The 18,682-nt window shown below is 35.2% G+C and overlaps 3 protein-coding genes and 1 pseudogene across 3 annotated transcripts in view; 3 read left to right on the top strand and 1 right to left on the bottom strand.

Moving 5' to 3' along the window:
- Nucleotides 1–18,682, bottom strand: part of LOC146403204 (uncharacterized) — a 732,844-nt gene that overhangs the window by 48,664 nt on the left and 665,498 nt on the right. The window lies entirely within an intron of this gene.
- On the top strand, nucleotides 917–2,728 carry LOC100512943 (olfactory receptor 6C2-like). Its single transcript, XM_003135504.4, has one exon. It carries the CDS (start codon nucleotides 1,434–1,436, stop codon nucleotides 2,415–2,417), a length of 984 nt encoding a protein of 327 aa, XP_003135552.4. The 5' UTR covers nucleotides 917–1,433; the 3' UTR covers nucleotides 2,418–2,728.
- Nucleotides 9,649–10,557, top strand: LOC146403215 (olfactory receptor 6C2-like; annotated as a pseudogene).
- LOC100512758 (olfactory receptor 6C2-like) lies at nucleotides 16,755–17,690 on the top strand. Its single transcript, XM_084957850.1, has one exon. It carries the CDS (start codon nucleotides 16,755–16,757, stop codon nucleotides 17,688–17,690), a length of 936 nt encoding a protein of 311 aa, XP_084813976.1.

Raw genomic sequence — 18,682 nt, 5'->3', positions numbered from 1 at the left:
GATATCTAATGCACCATATAATGAAATGGACAATAATATTAGACTATAATTGTGTAGTGTGATAAATATTGCTACATCAATAATCACATTATAATTATAAATGTATTTAAGTAACATGCCATGCACCTTAAATTTAAATAGTGGTATATGTCAGATTTAGTCTGTAAAAAGTTTTTTAAAGTCTAAAGAAATGCTTAGAACTATCAACATAGAGTTCAGCAAAACAAAAAAACATTTAGAAATTAGAAAGCAAAAAGACGATGGGGAAAAAACACTTATCTGCTATTAAGGTAAGTTATGAGAGAGTGCTATGGATATTGTGTGGTGAACGTTTACTTAGAACTTCCTCAACTTTAACAAGAAAAAAAAAGTGACGAACCTTAGTATAAACTGTTTCGTTAGATTCGTGGGAACAAAAAATTATTATGCTCTATTAATAATTGAATGTCTGGTAAGTAAAAGGAAAATCATGTGGACAAGATCAGAGAAATAGGTAAAATATATTTATTGCTCATTATTAGCCAGGCACTTTCAGAAGTATTTTATAAATTAACTTAAATTTTCAACATCATAATCATATACGAAGGATACTGTTATTTTTTGCATTTTGTCAATGACACAACTGAGTCACAGGGAAAACTAGCCATGCTCGAAGAATGTGCTTGAGTTTACTCTTGATTTTTTTATATTACTTATATTAATAATACTATTTTGGAATGTTTTTCAATCTTAACAAGACAGATTGAAAACTGAGAAAATTTGTCATGATTTTTGTACCTCCCTGTATATTTTATATGCAACACATATTGTCATTCTATACAATATATTTGTTTTCAAAACCCTTCTTGTCTTCTGCACCACAATACAAACTAGTGTAATTTTAAAGAGAAAATTATGAGAGAGAGTCAGGGGGCTGGGGGAGGAAGAAAGAAGGAGGTCTTTAAAGGAAATACAAACTTTTTAAATTGTAATACTAGGGCTCCGTATCCTCACTATTGGATGCAGACTGCCTATATAGTGAGACTCAACTATTCATGAAACACTTGTACTTTTTCAGTAACAAGACTTCAAGGAAACACATGAAGGTGACAAGGAAAGTTTGGGATTCAGCTTTACATTTTAGTCAGTGACCTCTTGCTCTCACAAAACATTAGCAGTCAAATCTAAATGGGAGAGAAAGTCAAATCCAAGATATATATCAAATAAGACAGAAAATGGAAATAAAATATAAAATGTGATGAGAAGGAAGCACCCATAGTATTTTGGACTATGGTATAGATAAAGCAATCTTGACTTTTCTTAAGTCTCCCCTATAATGACCAGAAATGCACAGTTGTAGAACCTAGGAATCTGAGGATATTTGTAAAGATAGTTTTTAAATGCAACTGAGTTCATATTTTTTGCTTCATTGATAACCACTCTATGTATATCAAATGTCTCTGAATCATAAATGCAGACTGAGTAGAAGGCAGGACTCAGTGATGAGAAACCACACAGTAACAACTTTTATCCTGCTGGGACTCACAGATGAGCCACAGCTGAAGACTCTGGTTTTCATCTTCCTGTTTCTCACCTACATGCTGAGCGTCACTGGGAACCTGACCATCATCTCCCTCACCTCCACAGACTCTCACCTCAAAACTGCCATGTACTTTTTCCTACAAAACTTCTCCTTCTTGGAAATCGCATTTACATCTGCTTGTATTCCCCAGTACTTGTACAACATAGCAACAGGTGATAAGACCATCACATACAACAGTTGCGCTACGCAACTATTTTTTACTGATCTCTTTGCTGTAACTGAGTTTTTCCTCCTGGCCGCCATGTCCTATGACCGCTACGTGGCCATCTGCAAACCCCTGCATCACGTGACCATCGTGAACCACATGGTCTGTAGGAGACTCATCATTGGTTCCTGGCTGGCTGGCTTGTTGATCATCATTCCCCCACTCAGCCTGGGCCTAAAGCTGGAATTCTGTGACTCCAACGTCATTGACTATTTTTTTTGTGATTTAGCCCCCCTCCTGAAGATCTCATGCTCAGAAACGTGGCTCATAGAGGAAACGGTCACAGTCTGTGCTGTGTTGGCCTTTATCATGACACTTGTGTGTGTGGTTCTATCCTACGTACACATCCTCAAGACCATTTTGCAATTCCCTTCTGCCCAGCAAAGGAAAAAGGCATTTTCTACATGTTCTTCCCACATGATCGTGGTCTCCATCAGCTATGGAAGCTGTATCTTCATCTATGTTAAACCTTCACCAAAGGACTCACTGGCTGTTAATAAGGGAGTGACAATTCTCACTACTTCCATTGCTCCCATGCTGAATCCTTTCATTTACACCTTGAGAAACAAGCAAGTGAAACAAGCTTTCAATGATGCAATCAAAAGAATTGCATTATTCAAAAAGGACTAATAGAATTCACTAACATAGAATGATCAGTTTTTCATAAAAAGATCATTAGTTCCTCAGTGTGTGCCTTTGAGTTTTCAAATCATTTCCATCCTAGGATGGAAATTGTCTCAGTTTCCTCTCTTAAAAAGAAGAGAAAATACATTTCTAAGAAACAAAAGAATGAACTTACACCTTAGCAAGCCTTGACAAAACTGCTAAAAACAAAAGAAACAAAAGCCACAAGTTCATTGTATATTTCAAAGAGGATAATTGTGCTGATTGCCTTTTTCTTTTCCAGATTTTAAGACTTTTTGGATGCCAAGCAGAAAAAAAAAAAACTGGTACTGGAAAGTAGACTGGAAAATCCATTAATGTCTTATTGCTTTGAAGGGATCCAAGACCAGGGCATTCAATAAAATATAAACATCGCAAAGAACAATAACAAAAATAGTATTTTTCAGTTAAAAAGGGAAACTATTTCAAATTATCGTATCTTAATGTAGAAGCTGAATTCTAACTATAGTCCCCTACGATATTGAATATCTAAAAATGACAGACTAACAGATCAATTTAAACAGAAAACATGTGAATTTAAAGTGTTAATAGCTCCTCGAAGTAAATTTGTGAGGAAAGGGATAGATAGCTACATCTGTGTTTGCTTCTACATTTTCACTATGACTCTATGGATTTGTTGGTAACAAGCTAAAATAATTAGAAGATAGTAAAACTGCAAAAAGTGAAAGTAAGTGAAAAACCTGGAATGCATCTAGATTTGGCACTCAAAGGATGTGACAGTGCTTACTACTTCCTATACTGAACTTCATTCTGTTGACTTACGTAGACTGCCAATTATTTCTCCAGCAAAAAAACAACAAAAACAAAACAAAACAAAAAAACAAAAAAAACAAGGAATTTTTATTTGTAGTCTGCAACCATGGTGAGCCACATACACATCCTCACACAACAAGAAGAGGAGGACAATTCTAAAGAGGGGAAAGGAAGCTGGGAGGACTATAGTACACAAAGTGTGCATGGTTTTTCACTGGCTGAGTCCTGACAGTCTCTCATTGGCTGAGCTCTGGCCAGGCAAGAAGAGGAAGTCTTTCTTCTTCTTCTTGGGCTCTGCTGTTGTCCTAGGGCTTAAGAAACCCCATTCAAGGCTTCTTACTTCTTTCTATTTGGTTGACTTTTCCACTGATTAACTTTTTCAGTTTATACCTTGAGAAACACAAGTAGAACAGATGTTCATAACCTTTCCAGGAACTTGACCTATCGCAAAAAGAATTCTATAGCAGTAGCAGGTGGAAATAATCCTCTTTTGATATGTTGGATTTTCTAAAATATAACACTAAAATCAATTCATTTTTATTTCATAATATGGCTACTAGAAAATCCCAAGTTACCTCTGTGGCTCATGTTATACTGAAAGGCTTCAGATTAACCAAGCTGCTTACTAGACCCAAAATTCAAATTCTGTATATTTGACTCCAAATTTTGTTTCCAACTTAAGGAAGTCTTCACCAGACAAACACTTTCAACAAGATATCTTCAAGAAACTCCTCAAGCAAACTCTACATGTATTAAAACCCCTATAAGTAACACAAATAACAGAAATATTCACAGTAAGCTTAACCTATGAAATGCAATGCATCTTCCTAATAGAAGGCTGATAATGAAAAGTGAAATTAATCTGTGGAAAACTAAAAGAGCTATTGAATGAACATATAGATGTTGTGACCACTGAAATAGCTCTAATTTTCCTTCGAAAAGAGTTGAACTGCTACATATGTATAAATTGATATAAAAAATGGGAATCTGAATATTTGAGCCATGCTGCTGCTTAAAGCAACACTCACTGTATCAAGTGGTTAGTAAGAGCACCAAGGTGAAATGAGATCTGAGACTTTGGGAAGCTCTTTAGATGCAGGCAGAGCTTTTTGGCAAGTCCTGTATCAATTGAAAACATACAATTGATACACATATCTCACTATTTGTGGGACTGAATGTGTTACATTTATTGATATGTATTGTATGGCTCAGAAGATGGTTTATCTTGACAAAGGTTCAGTGTGCACTTGAAAAGCATGTATATTCTGCTATCCTTTTGGAAAGGAATATAGCAATAAAGAACAAGAGCCATAAATACAGTAAAAAATAAAACATGTTGTAAATCAAAATACACCATGCACTAAATCCAAAAAAAGCATGGGCTCGAGTAATATCTACATTATAAAAAGAGCTTCTACATACAGAAACAATAGGATGTACAAATAATTCAAAAGGAAGTGAAGAATAGGAATAGGTAATTTGCCTATGAGCAAATCAAGTTTAAATATAAATACAAAAATATATAAAAATTTAATCAAACTCATTTATAGTCCAAGCCAAAATGAAGAGATATTGAGATAGTGGGGGTGTTGAAAAGACCTCTTACCCTTCCGGATTATTAGACCCTGTGGGAAATGGTTTTTCTTCACTGTGTCTGTTGAAATGTAAATTACATGTAAATACAATTGTAATGGTAACTATAAATAAAATGTAGATTGAAATGCAGTGGAAGTTACAATATTGCATCGCTGTATTCACTTAAACTTCTATAAGAAAACAAATTAGTGCACAGAGACAGACAACTTATCAGTGGCTCTCCCTGAGTGGGGAAGGGCAGGAAGGAGAGGGCACAGGGAAGAACAGAGACGCCCATGGACCCTTGGGGCTGATGGACATTTTCACTCTTTTTACGGTATTAATGTTTTCACAGGCGTGTACATATGTCAAAATTTTTAAATTGTACACTCCAAATATGTGCAGTTTATTGTGTGTTGATTTTCCTTCAGTGAAACTATTAAGAAAAGTAAGAAAATGAACAAAATAACCTGATACTTGTTATCCTCTTTGTCCCCAAGGACACTGGAACCAAAGCACTTTTTTTTTTGTCAGTTATTTTGCTTTTGTCAAATAAAATTACTCCAAAGAGTCATTAGTGACTTCTGAGGGTAAATCACCAAGGACCTTTTTAAATTCATTTATTTGCAGGGACAGCAAACTAAACAAAAAAAAAAAAGGAAAAAAGAAAAGATAAGGTTGGTATTGTTCAAACCTTTTCCTCTGTGCAAAGATACTGAAATTCACAAGAAAACCTTCATCAGACCTACCATTTTCACCTCTGTGGCTTCAGGAATTACTATTTTGATCAACTTAAGGAAGTTATGATTGACTGACAGCAAAGTAAATATAATAAGTTTTCCAACTTAAGTATTGTTTCCCTTTGTTTAACCTCAGTCATATTTTTCTCTGAGACAAAAATTTCACCTGCCTGCATTAAATTCAGAGATATAATCTATCATTTGTGTATTTCAAAGCCTTCAAAAATATGTATTAGATGTCTTAATATAAATAGGTAGATATATAAATGAGAATCCTTATATAGTGTATATCCAAAAATGACATAAGCCATATCATCAACTTCACATTGGAAAGTATACATGCCCTCGTGTGGGTATGTGTGTGTGTGTACTTCTCTCTTCATCATTCATTAGCAATCCCTGCCTTCTTTCAAATATTTATTGAAAGACAGATGAACCAAAATCTGTTTCTTACATGTCAGCGTCACTTTATTGTATTGTACCTTATAATACTGTATATAATATCCTGTAAGAAAAACTAGTTTTGAACACTGAGTGACGTCTGTAGCATGCCGAGTTGAGTAAGGTTACATAGTGATGCATGTGCAGCCGGAGAGAAGGAGAAAGGATGACCCCAAAAAGCAGGGAGACTGCAACCATCATTCTCTACTGCTTCTGAAATGGATTTAATATATATATTGCATATGTCCCAAAATTCTCTGGGAGGGTCCTAGTTTTCAGGCAAACTGTGAGCCATAGGTCAGCACTTCATCCCCACCCTGGTGACTGACTGCCAGTGTGTCTTTAACATTATGAACTGGGCAAACCATCAGATATGGCCCTTCTCCTACTTCGGTATGAATAAAATATAGTTAAAAAACAATGAAGAGAAAGTCTTCATGAACAAATAAACTACAATTTCAAAGGGAAAACTTTCTGCTCATTGACACAGGATTATAAAGCATTGAGACACACTGAAAACTGAGAACGTTAAATTACCCCACCACAGTCATTAATTCTGAATGCCTGAGAAAATTACTGTGCAGTAGCATTGGGCACAATCAACAACATCATAAAATGCATGACCTCTGGAATTAACACTGCATTAATAGATAACAGTGAAGAGGGAAACACAGTGTAAATGAAAATGCAATTACTTATCTGAAAAACCAGGGAGGGAAGAGAAGGCTGTTATGGCCTTTGTCTTTGTTGTAAAGATTATTTCAGAGTATGTCATAATTAATAAAAACAGCTCTTCTTTTCTTTCTTTTTTTGTCTTTTCAGAGTCACACCCTCGGCATATGGAAGTTCCCAGGCTAGGGGTCGAATGGCAGCTGTAGCCACTGGCCTATACCACAGCCGCAGCAATGCCAGATGCAGGCTAGATCTGTGAACTTCACCACAGCTCATGGCAACGCTAAATCCTTAACCCGCTGAGTGAGGCCAGGGATTGAACCTGCATCCTCATGGATACCAGTCACCTTTGATTCTGCTGAGCCATGATGGGCACTCCAAAAACAGCTCTTCTTTAAACAGAAAATGCTCCTACTATATAGCACAGGAAACTATACACAGTCACTTAGGATAGAATATGATGGAAGATAATATGAGAAAAAGAATGTATATATGTATGACTGGGTCACTTTGCTGTACAGCAGAAATTGATATAACATTGTAAACCGAATATAATTTTTAAAAAGTTTTTAAATAAAAAATTTAAAAAAACCCCGCAAGTGCAGGGATAAATAGGAGTCACCTTAAAGCATGTCTCCCCAAGTCAGAAATTTTATTGCACATTTTTAATTTTCTTATTGTTTTCTCTATGTCCTAGAATATGTGAGCCTTGAGATTAGGAAAAGGTTGTTAAGATGGTATGAAAAGGAAATTTACTTTCTTATGAATAAAACGTAGCCACAGAAATAGCAATTAAATGGAAAACAGAAAATAACTACAAAATGTTCTAATCATAGACTCAGATTTACACAAAAAATTAATAAAAAATTCAGTATCAGAATTTAAGTATAAATAAGAAGAAATATTTTTGTCTGTGTGTACTGGATAAATTTGGGGTATGTAAACTTATTCAGAAAATATTCTTTAGACATTGACAACACTTGTGGAATCATGTTCATTGTTGCTGCTCTCAGGGTAAGAAGGACGTGATCCCAGCAAACATGTTCTCTGCTAAGAACTAGCAGAGTGCTAAGTTTTCTTGTTTTCTTGTTTCTTGTTTATGAGGACACAAAAATGGATGCACGGGGTAATGTATTTATGAGAATTGCACAAAACTTATCAGAGGATAAGAGAGGGGTGTTTAGTCAGAAGGGAAGAGGAACTAAGAGGTCCAAGCAATCCAAGCAGGCACAAAGATAACTTCGAAAAATCATATGTGTAAGATTACAGTTCCTTTATAAGAGAGCGTTTCTTTTAAAAATAGATAAAGGAGATGGGATTAAGATGGCAGAATAGAAGGACTGGAGCTCAACTTCCCTCCTAAAAACAACAAAATTCACAACTAAAGACTGAGCATTCTTCACCTACATGGACTAGAAACCTTAAAAAAGATATCCTACTCCAGAAGAAAAAGAGGAGGACACGTCAAGAGGTAGGAGGGGTGATTACATAATATAAGCAACCCTATACCTCCCGGGTGGGAAGCCCCACAGACTGGAAACTAACTGGTTCACAGGGACTCACCTACAGGCGTGAGAGTTCTGAGCCGCACATCAAACTCTCATGTGCGGGGATCTGGCACAGGGAGAAAGAGCCCCCGGAGCATCTGGCATTGAAGGCCAGTGGGGCTTGTGCGCAGGAGCTCCACGGGGAAACGGAGACCCCATTCTTAAAAGGCGCACACAGACTTTCACATGCACTGGGTCCCAGGGCAAAGCAAAGTCTCCATAGGAATCTGGGTCAATCCTGACTGCAGTTCTTGGAGCACATCCTGGGAAAACAGGAATGAACGTGGCTTGTTGTGAGGGAAGGAGATTGAAGGCAAAACTCTGGGAATATTCAGCAGCTGTGCCTTTCTCTGGAGGTGGCCATTTTGGGAAAATCTGGCCCCACCCATCAGTGAGTGCTGAGAAGCCCCAGGGCAAACAACTATCCAGGTGGGATCACAGCCCTACCCCTCAGTAAACAGGCTAAAGACCCCTCAGGCACCCAGCTGCCTCTAGTCCCATCCAGAGACTAAGCCCCACCCACCAGAGGGATTAGAATCAGCTCCACCCACCAGGGGGCAGGCATCAGCCCCTCCCATCAGGATGCCTACAGCAAGCCCCCCATACCGATTTCAGCCACAGGGGGGCAGACATCAGAAGTAAGAGAGGCTACAACTCTATTATCTGTAAAAAGGTCACCACACCAAAACCTACAAAAATGAAAAGACAGAGAACTATAACTCAGATGAGGGAGAAAGGAAAAACCCCAGAAAATCAGCTAAGTGATGGGGAGGAGATTCTCAGCCTCCAGGAAAAAGACTTTCGACTGTTGATGCTGAAGATGATGCAAGACATTGGAAATAAACTGGAGGCAAAGATGGATAACTTACAGGGAACACGGAGCAAAGAGATACAAGATATCAAACTTAAACAAGAAGAGATGTAAAAATACGATAAAATTGTGTTTAATGTACGGTATTCTGCGTAACACTTGGCACATTGATAGAGACATGTGGAAGGACGCCAAGGGAGGGAAGCTTAGACAGAGTCTTCTGTGTAATGTTTACCCTTGTTCATAGGAGAAAACACACTTATCCACAACAACAAAAATAGAAAAGTCGTAGACAGCTGGAGCAGAGATTCCATGTCCTGGTCAGGATTCTTTAGAGTAAGTCCAAATTACACAGGACATATCAGCATTTGGACAAGGACTAAACTGTTAACCAGAAGCATAATTTAATGATGTGAGTTTTTCTACGTGGCTCTGAATATGGAAGAATGTGGGGAGGCAAACAACGCTGCTATTCATGAATTGACACTCTATTCGGAACATGTCCACACAGATGCATGTTGTGATTTAAAGTATACTGAACACTGAGCTGATTAGATTAGATTTTACACACGTTAGAGACTCTAAATAATAAAATTATTGAATTATTGGGCATGCAGGCTGGACAGAAGTCATCAGTGATGAGAAACTATGCAATAACCACCTTCATTCTGCTGGGACTGACAGATGACCCTGAGCTGCAGGTTCGGATTTTTTTCTTTCTCTGTCTCACCTACACCCTGAGTGTAACTGGGAACCTGACCATCATCACACTCACCTCTGTGGATTCCCACCTGAAAACACCCATGTACTTTTTCTTAATAAATTTCTCCTTCTTAGAAATCTCATTCACAATGGCATGTGTTCCTAGATATTTGCATAATATAGCAACAGGTTACAATATCATCACATATAATGCTTCTGTCATCCAAGTAGTTTTTACTGACCTCGGTGCAGTAACAGAGTTTTTCCTCCTGGCCGCCGTGTCCTATGACCGCTACGTGGCCATCTGCAAACCCCTGCATTATGTGGCCACCATGAGCAGCAGAGTCTGCCAGAGGCTTGTTTTTTTGCTCTTGGGTGGCAGGATTGTTGGTCATAATCTCCCCACTCAGCCTGGGCTAAATCTGGAATTCTGTGACTCAAATGTTGTTGATCATTTTCTCTGTGATGCTTCTCCTCTCCTCAAGATGTCATGTTCAGACACCTGGTTCATGGAACAAACTGTTTTCATCTGTGCTGTGCTGACCCTCATTTTGACTCTTATGTGTGTGATTCTATCCTATATGTATATCATGAAGACAATTTTAGGATTTCCATCTGCCCAACAAAGAAGAAAGGCCTTTTCCACCTGTTCTTCCCACATGACTGTGGTTTCCATCACTTATGGCACATGCATGTTCATCTATATGAATCCTACAGCCAAGGAAGAAGTGACTACTAATAAAGTGGCTTCACTACTCATTTCTTCCATTTCACCCATGTTAAATCCATTTATTTATACACTGAGAAATAAGCAAGTGAGGAAAGCCTTCAATGACTCGGGATAAAAAGAATTTTGCGTCACTATTTAGAAAGTAAAATAGCAATCAATAAACTTAAATGATAAATGGCTGCTAAACCTTTCTATTGAAACTAATAATGTTCTTTATCACTTTACAATCTGTATTCAGTGATGTTTTATTTCTCTGATCCTCTTTAGATGTTATTTACATTGCAGCTTAATCAATTCAATTATTTCCTTAGGTTTTTACTCAATTTCTTGAAGGAGATTTGTCTCAGTAAGGAAAATAAAAGTATGGTTCTCATAAATTTATTTGTAGATAAACATAATCCCCTATAATTAAATTTTATGTTAATAACAAAAACAATTCTTTAGTCTTCCATAAAACTGGAAGCATAATACTAGTGATTACTATAATCAAATACGCATAAAATTCTACAAAAATTCAACTAGCAATTCATATTGTAGGATAAGATACTAAATAGGAAGAACAAAGGCATTGTGTGAAAATACAATTCGGAAAGAGAGTAATAACATTTCTAATACTCTAGAAAAACATTAAAAACAAAAAAAAATTGCTAAAATCTCACAAGTGCTTTTTTGAATACAGCTAAGCAAAGGTTAAAACCGTGAGAAATCACAAGGTATCAAAGATACAAAGCAATCAGAAATTAAGATAGATAATCCCATTTATGGCCCTTGGATTTCCAGGAAAGAAAAAAATGAGGATGGAAAGGGGAAGCTGTTGGATTATGGGTTAGGGACTTGGGTTTAAAAGTCCATATGGAGATGGGAGATGAAGTGTCAGGTTCCAAGTGGTGGGAAAAAAATGAAACTGATGAACACTTCAAAAATGTGACTTAAGACTAAAAAAAAAAGAATGGCCACTTTTTTTTTCAAGATATGAAATGTCTTTATTCTCTGACAGGAAATTGATCACCAGCTTTGGAGTGACAACTGAGGAACAGCACACATCCAAAAATGACAACGCACTCAGAAAACTGTACATAGGATTGTGAGGCAGAGAATCCCCAATGACAATTAACATCAGTCTCACATTGCCTAGCAGTGTAAACAGATAATGGCTAGAAAAAGGAAAAATAGGAAGATTTGCACTCAAAATCACCAGTAAAGCCCATCAGTATAAACATAGGGAAAAAATGGCCTGTCTCATAAAAAGAGCAATTTTCTCTAAGAAATTTTCCATCTCTTCCTGAATCATGAGCTACAAATGAGGACGTGGGGACTACTATTATGATCCTCTTTCTATCCAAGAGAGAGACTTTACAGCCCAAATGCTATAAAAAATAATCTATTAATACTACATATTAAGAATTAGGAGTTCTGCTACTGGCACAGTGGAAATGAATCTGACTAGGAACCATGAGGTTGTGGGTTCGATCCCTGGCCTCACTCAGTGGGTTAAGGATCCAGCATTGCCATGGGCTGTGCTACAGGTCGCACACGTGGCTTGGATCTGGAGTTGCTGTGGCTGTGGCATCGGCTGGCAGTTGTAGCTCCAATTAGACCCCTAGCCTAGGAACTTCCATATATTATGGGTGCAGCCCTAAAAAGCAAAAAAATAAACAAATAAATAAATAAATAAAGATTTAAATACAGAAATTTAACTCTTTATATATAGTACCTTATATACGGAACCTTCAAATTAACTCTTTGGACGTTAAAAAATACATATGCAATGAGATAGAGACACTTCATAACAGTTCATAGAAAGTATAAAAAAAGCTATACTCAGAAGAAAGCAAAGAAATATTCATTTATAAATATACTCATAGTTAAAAGAAAACAAAAGGAACACAAAACGAAGCAAATTCTTCCTGCTCATTATAAAATTTTTAAACCCATAAAATTAATTCAAAATATGTAGAACATGGATCTTACTAAGAATAAAAAGTTAACAAAATTTAAATGATAAATAAATACCTGTCGATTCTTTTAAAAATATCAAGAAAATGGATGAATTTCTCAGAAACATAAATTAATACAAACCAGAGAGAGCAAAACGTATAAGGTTACAAATATTAAAGAAAATATAAATATTAATGCAGTGCAAATTAGAATAACTTTATGGATATACTCATAACAATTCAACAACAACAACAAAAATATGTGAAGACCCTGGGAGTTAATGAACAAAATTTTAGCAAAATAGAATTTTAAAAAATAATTCAAGATGTGGAAAACAGGAGTTCCCAGCGTGGCGCAGTGGTTAACGAATCCGACTAGGAACCATGAGGTGGCGGGTTCGGTCCCTGCGCCTGCTAGTGGGTTAGCGATCCGGCATTGCCGTGAGCTGTGGTGTAGGTTGCAGACGCGGCTCAGATCCCGTGTTGCTGTGGTTCTGGCATAGGCCGGTGGCTACAGCTCTGATTGGACCCCTAGCCTGGGAACCTCCATATGCTGCGGGAGTGGCCCAAGAAATAGCAAAAAGACAAAAAAAAAAAAAAAAAGATGTGGAAAACAAATATACCAATCTTCATAAAAAAATATAAGGCAAATAAAATTTACATTAAAGAGATAAAAGGAACAGATTACTTCAAAACTAACCATGCCAAAACACTAGATCATCTCATTATAATTTCAAATATACAAACAATAAAAAACCTCTCCCTATTGAATTTTATGAAAACATCGTATATTTGACAAATATCTGGTTATGACACGATAAGATGAATGATTAAACAAATTTACTGATACTATTTCAAATAGAATATTTTTAAAAATGCCAAAAAGTATACTATGATCATGATTTATTTCACTAATACAAAAGTGGAGATGATAGATGGTAGATAGGTAGATAGATACGGAGATGTGTATGCAGATAAAGACATACGTATGCATATACATATATAGGAAATACAGCCTAATTTTGTTGTAACAACAAAATAAAGAAGGGACATTATATATGGGTTTTGATTAATTGATCAAATGATCACTGGATAACAATCAATAATCTCTCCTAATAAATTTAAAGTAAAATGAGAATACGATGAACTATTAAATAAGATAAAATTTTCTAAAAATAAAATCTGCATAATTTTATTGTTTCCTATACTTAATTAAAAACAAGAAACAAATGAGAAACAAAAGACACCAATGAGGATGCTCACTTGCATCACTGATATTCAGCATCTCACTGCCATCTTGAAAATGCCATAAGAGAAATCATAAAATAATTGGGATTATCAGAATGAATTTATAAAATTACTGTAGTTAGAAATCATGAAAGCCACATTTTAAGTTTTTACATCTTTGAAAAGTAATTGTGTCTTTCAATGACTGCCATCTGAATAGCGTGCATATTTTCATCACTAACATTGTTTCATAAAATGAAAGTACATAAAGTAATGGCATGAACTTAATTAGAGTCAACAAAATCTAAAGGGAGACTTACGAACTTAATAAGAACATTTAGTAACTCAGATGAAGAAAGGATAAAAGCATACCAAAGTCAGTGACAGCATAGCAGCAATGAGCCCTTTCCTTAAAGCAATCAATATGACTGCCAAGGAGTAGGTCTTGTTCTGGATTCAAAGTGTTACCTTGTAAAATATCAATTTGTCCACTCTTACTATATACATTTAACACAACTTTAATTAGAAGTAGTCTTCAATTTTTCTATTGGTACAAAGTGTCTCTAAGCAGCTATGGAAGAATTTGATCTTATGAATGTACAACACATCAATAAAACATAAATATTAGTGAACAAAAATTAACTTCATAATATCAAAACATACTATAGATCAATGAAATCAAATTACTATGGCATTGGCATAAGAAAAAATAAAATGTTCAGTAGAACATTTGAGATCATGAAAGTATAGATAATAAATAGCATTTGTTTTTATACAAAGACTATGTTGCTTGTTATATGAAGAAGGATTTTCAGTTTATTAGGAAAACCATGGTTTATTTAATGATTACTTCAGTCACACACACACCAACAAAAACTCAAAGAAAAATGTTTTTTTATTTACACACCAAACAGTGTATTCTAAATGATATGACATCTTAAGTATAAAAATAAACCAGTTTTTAAAAACAAAGCAGTTGTGACTGAGGTAATAATGCTAATGAGCTTCATTGTGATGGCTTATTCCGCAGTGTCTATTTAGAAGAAAACATCTGATTTTACTCCTTAAATATATATAATTTTTGTAATTTGTAGCTCAGTAAAGGTGAAAAACAATTTTCAATGAAAAAGAGAAAAATTAATATATACTATATGATTCTGCTCATATAATATTCTAGAAAAATAAACTAATCTGTAATGATAGAGAACAGATGGGTGAATGGCTGTGAGCTGCAGCAGTAATGGATGCACAGGAAGAAGGGACTAAAAGGGGGCCCAGGAAACTTTGGGAAATGATGGATGTTGTGGCAATATTTTCTTGGGCATATTCATATGCAAAACATCAAATTGTACACTTTAAATAATGCAGTTCACCGTATGCCAATTATATCTCAATGCTATAGTTAAAAATTAAAGAGCAAAAACCCTTGAGAGACTTGACTATATAAAACTATGAAATATATGCCAAAAATCAATACTGACACTTTTAAAGACTTAAGAATATAAAATACATATATAACATGTTTAAAAGAATAAGATATGTATAGGTATAAAAATAAAAATAATTTACATTAAAATTTAATTATAATAGTAAAAGTTAACATTACTAATGGTGAATAATTAGAAAAAACAAATTGAAACTATGTGATAAATTATGTTTAAATATATAAAAGTGTATGTTTTTATTGTCATGAAATATACATAACAAAATTTACCGTTTCGGCAAAATTCAAGCGTAAAATTCAGTGACAGTAGACAAATTCATATTGTGCAAAAATGAAAGCATCTTTTGTATCCAATTACAAGATATGGCTACAAATGTTTATGTGTTCATGAATAATGTTTATAATGCAGTCCGTGTATTCAGAGAAAGAAACGTCTAAAGGATAAGATCTATAAAGTAAGCAGTAGCCTTGTATAATTTTATAAACTTTTATCTGAATTAAATTGTCCAATGATAATAAAGCATTCATATAATAAAAAATTTTATTAATATAAAAAGAATTATTTTTTTTAATGAGCAATGTAACTGAAATGACACAGTTGCCCTCCTGACCTGTATCAAGTGCTGCTATAACATCCTCCTGTCTCCAAGGACATAATCCCCACTGAAACCTGTGCTTGTGCTTTTCCCAACTTCATTACTCAGAAAATTAAGGAACCGCTCTTGATTGCAGGTCACAAGGACTATGTGCTTTTGTTCACTTAGCGGCTTTTTCTGCAAATTAAAAAGGAAAGTCACATTGGACATTGTAAAAGCATTTCTCTCTGTCCTGATGATGTAAATCTCATCTCCTCCACCAATGGAGAGAGTTCCTCCACCCTTACTTTAATCTATTTTGGTTTCAATGATGGAGATAGTAAGAAAATATTTGGAAAGTTTGAATAGAACTAAGTCCATCGCACGCAAGCCTCCACTTTGTTGGAGACGGTTAACGAAGGGGAGGTCAGGGATTCCCAGACCTGCCAATGGAAGTGAAGACACAGAGACCTTTATTACAATATGATGTTTAATAGTGTGGTCTTAATTTTGCTATGTTTCAACAACCAACAGAAGCTCTGATTTATGAACAGTAGAGTAAGTACGATAAAGTTTGTCTTTTTGACTGTAAGTCCCTTTGTAAGATCTAGCTTATATTTTCCTCTTGAAAGAAAAAATCCTTGGCAGTCATAATTTACATTTTTAGGTATTTCAGATTATATCATGAGATGTCAATTTTGAGAAGGAATTTCCCTCGTGTAGATAAATGTCGTAGCCTGGGAGTTTTCTATGTATAAGATACGTTTTAAAAAATCTGTATCTAACTTAACGTAAGAAATATTCAGGGCAACTCTGAATAGCTATTCAACCTCAAATTAAAAATACTGTCTTCCTGTATATAGAAGTAGATCTCCTTGAGTAGAGAATTCTGAAGAGTAAAAAAGACATTAAAACTACTAATAAAATCATAACTCCTTGACAATCTGCTTAGGTATATGGGAAAATCGCAAGCACAGGATAGACATAAAATGTAAATATATATATTTATTTATGATGAAGTATAAAAGCTTGAATATGTTAAATTTTAAATCAGTTAAAATGGTCTGTAATCTATGAGCAAATTTCTCTGAATATCATCTACAGATTGAAGAGAAGTCAGAAGTCAGGGATGAGAAACCGAACAATAACAACATTCATTCTGCTGGGACTCACAGACGACCCCGAGCTACAGGTTCTGATTTTTATCTTTCTATTTCTCACCTACACACTGAGTGTAACTGGAAACCTGACCATCATCACACTCACCTTTGTGGATTCCCACCTGAAAACACCCATGTACTTTTTCTTAAAAAATTTCTCCTTTTTAGAGATCTCCTTAACAACTGCCTGTGTTCCTAGATATTTGTATAGCATAGCAACAGGTGACAAGGTCATTACCTATAATGCTTGTTTCATTCAAGTGTTTTTCACTGACCTCTGTGGAGTAACAGAGTTTTTTCTCCTGGCCGCCATGTCCTATGACCGCTACGTGGCCATCTGCAAACCCCTGCATTATGTGACCATCATGAGCAGCAGAGTCTGTGGGATTCTCATCAGCTCTTGTTGGATGGCTGGTCTCTGTGTTTTAATCCCACCACTTAGCCTGGGTTTAAATCTGAAATTCTGTGACTCTAACAGGCTTGATCATTTCGGCTGTGATGCGTTTCCCTTAGTGAAAATCTCATGCTCAGACACATGGCTCATGGAACAGACGGTTATAATCTGTGCTGTGCTGACCCTGAATATGACTCTCACTTGTGTAGTTCTGTCCTATGCTTACATCATCAAGACAATTTTTAGGTTCCCTTCTGTCCAGCAAAGGAAAAAGGCTTTTTCGACCTGCTCTTCCCACATGATTGTGGTTTCCATCACCTATGGAACGTGCATTTTCATCTACATGAATCCTACAGCAAAGGGAGAAGTGACTATTAAAAAAGTCGTTTCACTGATCATTTTTTCTGTTTCACCTACTTTGAATCCGTTTATTTATACTTTGAGAAACAATCAAGTTAAGAAAGCCTTTAAGGACTCAATCAAAAGAATTGCCTTGCTCTCAACTAAGTAAAAGAAAAGGATATTTTTAAAATACTATCTCAAAAATAAGAATAAGTGGCCACAAATACTTTATTGTTGAAGTATGTAATCTTTTGAATCTTTTTGAAGTTTGAATCTTTTTTTTAATTTTTTGAAGTTAGTTTTTAATAATTAAATTTTTCATATCAATTTTCTCAACATTTCTTATCCCTAAATTCCATTGCGCCCTGCTGAAGCCATTTTTGTATTTTCATTATTCAAATCAGTATCTGATAGTTTGTATGTCAATTTCTTTTAAAAATTATTTTGGAAAGAATTAACTACATAATGTTAGCTTAACACATAATGTCGGGAAAATCTATGGTAAAAATTTTTGTAGCTCTTCTCAAATATATACCTGAATGATATCAAAACACATGTAATAAGGGAAATTTTATGTAAATGTTTAAAATGGGTGAATAAGCACAAAACTTAAAATACATAGAAATGTAACATTTCTCAATACTAAGAAAACAGAGGAAAATCCATATTACTGTAATGAACACATAGAAATACTGAATAAAATTTAACAAATATCCCTTTGAATACATAGCTGAAATCATGAGAAAAAAACTATTAATATACTAAAATCCACCAAATTGTGTATCTTAAAAAATTCACTCTTTAAAATAAAGCTTTAATTTTAATATGAGTTACAGATACATGCAATAACAAGGAGGAATTTCCAAGAACTTTATGCTAAGTGAAAGGTGCCAGGCTCAAAAGCATACATACTGTATGGTTCAACTGTATAAAACTCCAGAAAACACAGTAGGCTTTTTGTAAACTGACTCTATAATGACAGAAAGTACATGAGTGTTTGCCAGAGATAGGAGCTATGGGGAATGACATCAAAAAAAACATGTTAGAGAAACTTTTGAGGGAGACAGAAATGTTCTGTTTTTAACGTGGTTCTGATTACAGAGGTGTGTGCATTTGCTAAAATTCATCAAACTGTACAACTAAAATTATATGCAAATTATA

Source organism: Sus scrofa, chromosome 5 (assembly GCF_054392235.1).
Source record: "Sus scrofa isolate SSC_HxYL_T2T_F1_AM1 chromosome 5, Sscrofa_HxYL_maternal_Yorkshire_Landrace_v2.0, whole genome shotgun sequence".
In the NCBI taxonomy this organism is placed as follows: Eukaryota; Metazoa; Chordata; class Mammalia; order Artiodactyla; family Suidae; genus Sus; species Sus scrofa.
This window is presented reverse-complemented; position numbering and strand designations above follow the sequence as displayed.

Excerpts from the sequence above, each read along its gene's own strand:
- LOC100512943 (XM_003135504.4), top strand. The coding sequence starts at position 1,434 with ATGTCTCTGAATCATAAATGCAGACTGAGTAGAAGGCAGGACTCAGTG.
- LOC100512758 (XM_084957850.1), top strand. The coding sequence starts at position 16,755 with ATGAGAAACCGAACAATAACAACATTCATTCTGCTGGGACTCACAGAC.